General features: G+C 67.3%; 1 protein-coding gene across 1 annotated transcript; it reads right to left on the minus strand.

The window, feature by feature from the left end:
• MNEG_1448 (Eukaryotic translation initiation factor 4G) lies at window positions 1–5,387 on the minus strand (the record flags this gene model as incomplete). The annotated part of the gene is made up of 7 exons (XM_014050066.1): window positions 1–489; window positions 760–1,482; window positions 1,666–1,999; window positions 2,334–2,680; window positions 2,895–3,155; window positions 3,383–3,955; window positions 4,131–5,387. The coding sequence occupies 7 exons, from the start codon at window positions 5,385–5,387 to the stop codon at window positions 1–3; spliced, it is 3,984 nt and encodes a 1,327-aa protein (XP_013905520.1).
• Window positions 5,388–6,338: the final 951 nt, after the last annotated feature.

Raw genomic sequence — 6,338 nt, forward strand, 5'->3', positions numbered from 1 at the left:
TCATGCGACCCACGCAACGGCGTGTTTCTCCACCGCCTTGACTACGTCAGCCTCCTCTCGCGCAAAGCTGGGCAGCAGCTCGCCCCAGGACAGCCCGCTATCCGCCCAGGCCGCCTTGGCGGCAGCGCCATCATCGCCTGCAGCCGCGCGCCACCTGTTGAGCAGCTCCGCCACCAGCGGCAGGGCCTTCTCCGCATCAACCAGGGGAGGGTCCTCGCCACCATCGCTGCCGCCATCCCCCTCGTCGCCGCCGCCGTCGCCGCCGCTTCCGCGTGCCTTGACCTGCAGCACGGCATCTGCCACCGCGCGCAGCTGCAGGTGGCCCCCCGCTGCAAAGTCCCCAAGCATGCGGCCTGTGAGCGCAGGCGCCTTGGGCACGTCCTCCGCCAGGTCAGCCAGCCGCGCCAAAAAGCCACTGGGGCCCAGGAAAAGCGCAGCCAGGTGCGCGTCGCTCAGGCCACCGCTCTCAAGCTGCTGCTGCAAAAATTCCTGAGGGTTGCGACAGATGTTGCGGGGACGGCCTTTGACAGGTGACGAATGTTCCCATGTGTTTTTGCTGTGTGTCAGTCATTCCTTGTGAAGCCATGCAAGGCCACTGGGGCAGTTTGCCGCTTTCTGGTCCACCGCCAAAGCCTCGGACGCGCACAGTGAAAGTGCGGCAGGTTCAGGAACGTGCTACGCAGCTGCCGCCTCAGCCCCGCTGGTTAAGCGTCTGCTCTCCGCCTCTAGCCGCCCCACACAGCTTCCCCCACCCCCCACCTTGGGCTTCTCCAGGCGCTCCTCCAGGGCCACACCGCGGACGTCCAGCGACCGCCGCAGCACTTCCTGCAGCGCCTCACCCACGTCCTCAGCACCGCCCACCACCAACCGGAGCAGCTCCTCTGGTGTCGACCCCGTGTCGTCCGTCTGCCCAAAGAGCAGCTTCACAATCGACTCCACGGCGCTCTGGACCTCGGCCTGCGACAGCCCCACGCCGCCCACACCACCTGCGTCGCTCGGCCGCCCGCTGCCCCCTGCGGAAGCCCCGCCTCCAGAGGTGCCACCTGCAGAGGCACCACCCTCCTCGCTGCCTCGCAACGACGGCCGCTGTGGCGGGGCCGGCTGCTGCTGCTGCGGCGGCGGCGGTGGGCGCGCTGGGGGTGGTGGCTGCTCCGGCACGCCCATGCGCGACCCCGTGCTGACGGCTGGTCGCCGCTCGCCGGCCCCGCGCATCGGGCTGGCGCCCTTCAGGCCAAAGCCCTGCGGCCGCAGGCTGATCTCAGTCGACGCTGTGCGCGCCCCGAGCTGCGACTTCATGGGGGCGGTTGGCAGCTCATCACGCCGCAGGTGGTCCACCCCACTGGACCGTCGCGGCATCTCGCCCCCATAGCCAGGGCCGGGGCCGGGAGGGCCGCGGGCTGGGGGTGGGCCCCGGGCGCTGCTGCGGTCATTGTTGCGCGCCGCCACGTTGTCTGCCTCGCGCTTTGCTGCTCGGTGCAACTCCTGCGTCCGGGGAACAGGGATCACGTCCCAGGCAAGAGCTGATGACAAGTGATAGGGAAGAGGTGCGTTCAGGCTGCTGGACGCTAAGGGCACGCAGCCACCTCAAAAAACCTGACATGCAGAGCTGCAAAATGCCCCGAGTTGCTTCGAATCCGCCCATCATCCCCCAGGAACCCCACCCACCTCAATCTTCATGGGCCCCTCTGCCTTGCGGCGTGTGGCCCAGCCGCGCGAGCGCTGCTCCTGGATGTCCATGAGCATGAAGCGCAGGCGGCTGTCCAGGGCCTTGTTCTCCACCAGCCGCGTGATGCGCTGGAAGTAGGCGTCCATCAGCCGCCGCCCCTTGGCCGCCTCCTCCTTCTGCCGCTGGGCGACCTGCATCTGCGTCATGCCGGCAGAGCCCTTGACCACGCCGCCGCGCTCCAGCTGCTGGCCAATGGTTGACAGCAGCTTGCAGAGGCACTCCAGGTCCTCCAGCTTGGGGTTCTGGTCGTCCAGCAGCAGGCGCTGGATGCAGCTGTAGAGGAGCGGGGTTGATTGGGCAATGAGAGGGGGTCGGGGTGAGAGGGGGGTGAGGGTCGCGAGAGGTGATGGAAGATGATCAGGAGCGGTGCCCAGGTGAATGCAGGGGGGACACGTGACGGCCAGGCGAGCCTGCAATGGCCCAGCATCGTTGGTCCGCATGACAGGCGTGTAGCTCTTCAAGAAGGAGAGGGGGGAGGGCAAGGCACAGATCCCGCAAGCTGTTTGCGCTCGCGGGGGATCCACGCGCTGTGTTCGCCTTACATCCATGGCATGACTTTCCCCAGAATCACCCACGCCCTGGATGCACCCCTCCCTCTCCGCGGCACCTGTGCATGATGTTCTCAGTGAGCATGCCGTAGCGGTACAGGTGCCCGATGAATTGAATGTTGCCCAGCATGCGTCGCCGGGCCTTGAGCTCCTCCTCTGCAGCCAACCGTTCCGCACGCCTTGCCGCCGCTGCCGCTGCTTTGGCATCCAGAGGTTTGGCGGGCTTGGGGGGTGACGTCTCACCCTCCTCCTGCTCGCCTGCACCGCCGTCACCCTCACCGCTCCCCTTGACGCCGCCATCAGCATGCTGCTGCTGCTGCTGCTGCTGCTGCTGCTGCTGCTGCTGCTGCTGCTGCTGCTCCTCCTCCCCTGGCTGCTCCTCGTCGTCGTTACCCTCGCCGTCATCCTGTGTCAACAGCGGGCCGCAGCAGTGACGCAAAAGGGGGGGGGTGTGAGTGCGGCAACAAGACCCTGGAGCGGGCAACAAGGCGCTGACAGGCAGGCAAAGCGTACGTTTGGACACGCAGCAACTGGGGGGCAAAGCACGCTCGTCTGGAGACCACAACCGGTCGCCCAAACTATGACGCCCGCCTGTTTGAGCCTGTTCTGTCAAACCCCACCTTGCCGCCACGCTCCTTGGCCATCGCCTCCCTCTGCGCCACCGCGAGCATCGCTGCGTCGCCCTTCTCAAACTCCTCCTGGCACTTGTTGAGCAGCAGCCGGCGGAAGTTGAGCTTGCGGCGCTTTGCCTCGCCGCCCTCGCTGCCCACCACGGCCTCCTCTGACGGGTCGTCAAACTCAGGCAGCCGCTTCTGCAGGTTGTGGCACAGCTGGCTGTACAGCTCACAAAAGTGCGGCTCAAAAAGCGCCTTGTCAAAGATCTGGGTGGAAAATGTGGGGGAGGGTTAAGGGTGAAAGAGTTGAGTGCGTCCATGTAATAGAATCCACAGGGAGCGTGCGGCAGCTTTCTGTCCGCAAATTCAGCCGGGTCTCCACGCAAATGCACGGCGTGCTCTTGGCGCAGCTGCATGCATGTGCAGCCAAGTCCTCAACCGCCCCTTGATCGCTGTATGCATTAATGCCCGTCCACGCGTGCCACCCGCCCCACCTGGCCGATGAGCCCGACCAGGGTCTTGGCCTGCGTGATGCCGACGTCCAGCAGCTGCTGCGCCAGGCGCTCAAAGTTGTCGGGCGTGATCTTGTTGAGGATGCCCTTGAATGCCTTCTGCTTGGCCTCCTCCTCCGGGTCGTCACTCAGCACCAGGCCCACCTTGAACGCACTCTCACTCTTGTGCAGGGCGGGCAGGTCGCGGCGCGGCGGCATCACACCACGCGCCGGCGGCAGCGGCCCGCCACGCGCCCAGCGGTCTGAGTCGACGCTTCCAACTGGCGGTCCTGGACGGCGCCCGCTGTCTGCACGCGGCATGCCAGGGCCGCTGAGACTGCCGCGAGGGCCGTCTCGGAAGACCACCACCCCCGGCGGGCCCAAGGGAGGGCCAGCACCACGGCCGCCAGGGCCCCGCGCTGCCCAGTCGCTCTCCACACGCTCCAGACCGCCGCCGCCGCCGCGGCGTCCGCTGATGCCGCCGCCTCGACTGTCGCCACGAATGAGGGCCCGATCAAAGCCGCCGCCCGCAGCAGGGATGTAACCGGGCGCGGTTGGGTCATGGATGATCTCCTCCTGATGTTGATAGTGTGAAGTGGGGGTTGTGCAGAGAAACTGATACACTGTTTGATGGGTAAAGAGAGCAACTCTTGCAGGCGGCAGCAATGCGTGCGTTCTGAACGCCTTTGCTGCCACGCTGAGGCGGCAAGCAGCACCAAGCACCAAGCCGTGCCACAGCTGAATGGCTCACAATCTCCGTGGTCAGCACTGCCTTGCCCCTGGATGCCGGCACGTCGCGCAGCTTGATAATGTAGTCGCGCGTGTACTGCCGGCGCCCGTCAGCACCGGCAATGGGCGCAAACGGCGAGGCCGCTGAGGGCGGCTTGGGACCTGAGGGTGGTGCCGGGGGCTGTGGCTCGCCCGAGTCTGCTTGGTCCTCCCAGCTGTCCTCGACACCGGGCGCCTCGGCGTCCACACCGCCGCCGCCCTCCGCAGCTGCCACTGCCGTCGCCACATGCGCCTCCTGGGCCGACGGCGGCGTGGCGGGGGCTGCTTCGGCGGTGGCCCCTGCTGGCTGCGCCCTGAAGGTCTCCAGCATGTCACCCTGGGGCCCGCGTGCGTCTGCTTTGGCCAGCACCTCTTTGCGTGAAAGAGGTTTTTTGTCTGCCTCAGCGCCAGGAGTGGGGGCAGGCACAGGCGCCGCCAGCTGGCTCGTTGCCGGCTCCTGTGCCGCCAGCTCCTCGGCTGCAACAACCTTGGCTGCGGGCTCCTTTGCTGCAGCCTTGTCTGCCGCAACCTCTGCTGCTGCAACCCCCTCTGCTGCAAGCTCCTCTGCTTCACGCCCCACTGCACCAGGCATCTCTGCCGCGCCCTCTGCTGCCGCACCCTGCTCTGTTGCGCCCTCCTCTGCCGCGCCCTCTGCAACATCCTCTGCTGCATGCTGCTCTGTTGCAAACACCTCTGCTGCTGGCCCGGGCTCGCTCGGCGCACTGACCGCCACAGGGGCAGCCGCCGTCACAGGCGGACCCCTGCCAGGGCAGTTCGCGCTGGGAGAAAGGGGGGCGCTGGGCTTGGCGGGGGCCACAGCGCCCTTGGGAGAAGCGGGGCTGGCATTCTTGGCAATCGCCTCGGCAAATGACCTGACCAGGCTCTTCACCTTGGCGGCGCCGCCCTCAGCTCCAGCAGCACCTGCAGCGCTGCCGCCGTCTGACGCCGCCAAGCCCGCGCCCTCGCTATGCCGCTGGGGGCCAGCCTCTGGCGGGGGCCCGCAAGTCACTGCAGACTCTGCTGCGGGCACAGCCTTGGCCACCACACCGACCCCTGCCTCAAGCGCCGGTGGAAGCCCCAGCCCCAGCACGGGCGAAGGCTCGGCGGCCAGAGCTGGCTCAGCGGCGTCCAGGGACAGGTGCAGCCTGGGCGCCTCACCAGTCGCCCCCGTCAGGGGCGTTGAGGTTGCGACCGCCCTCTGCTGCTGCTGCTGCTGCTGCTGCTGGTGTGCGATAGCCATGATCTCCTTGGAGGGCGTGCTCAAGCCCCCGCCAGCCGTGGCGGCGGCTGCCGTCGTAGGTGGCGCAGGTGGCACGATTGGCGGAGGCTTCACACGTAAAGCGGCCCCTGGAGATGCACTGACTGGCATGGAGGGCTGCTGCTGCTGCTGCTGCTGCTGCGGCTGCTGCTGCGACGGCAGCATTTCTCCAGTTGCCGGCCGCGACGTTGTGGGTGAGGGAGTGGAAGTGGCGGCTACCTTGACCTCCTCCTTGGTGTTAGGGTTGACAATAGCCAGCCGCTTGCTTTTGGGAGCAGACAGTGCCGCAGCTGCCACAGGCGCTACCGAAGGCGACAGTGTTTTGGGTGCCTCCCGCCTGCTGATGCTGGCTGGCGCCACAGCCGCCACCGGAGGCACGCTGCTGCTTGTGCCTGTACCGCTACTTCCGCCACCGCCGCCACTGCCGCTGCCGCTCGGGCCCTGCAGCCCTACGCCGCCACCGCTGGGCGGTACGCTGGTGGGGACCGCCGCGCTCTGCAGTGGCGTCTGCTGGGGATAGGCCTGCGCTGGCAGCTGCATAAAGGGCCCTGCTTGCTGGGGTACATAGCCGTACGGGGCCGGGTAGGCAGCTGCCGCGGGGTACATCTGTACTGGGTAGGCAAAGCCCTGTGGCGCCGCGCCGTAGAAGCCATAGCCATACGCAGCTGCCCCCTGGGCATACTGCTGCTGCTGTGCCTGCACTGCCGCCTGCGCCTGGGCCTGGCTGTGTTGCATTGCCGCCTGCGGCGACTGTGAATAGCCAGGCCCCTGCTGCTGCGCGCCAACCACCTTGCCGCTGGCGTGGACATACCCACCACGCTGCTGAACGCCGTGAGTGGGCCCGCTCCGCCGTCCTTGCTGCCCATCAGGCGTGTGCATGTGCTGCATCTGTACCTGCTGCTGCTGTGGTGGAAGCACTCCAGGCTGCTGCTG

This window comes from Monoraphidium neglectum (genome assembly GCF_000611645.1).
Source record: "Monoraphidium neglectum strain SAG 48.87 unplaced genomic scaffold scaffold00145, whole genome shotgun sequence".
Lineage (NCBI taxonomy): Eukaryota > Viridiplantae > Chlorophyta > Chlorophyceae > Sphaeropleales > Selenastraceae > Monoraphidium > Monoraphidium neglectum.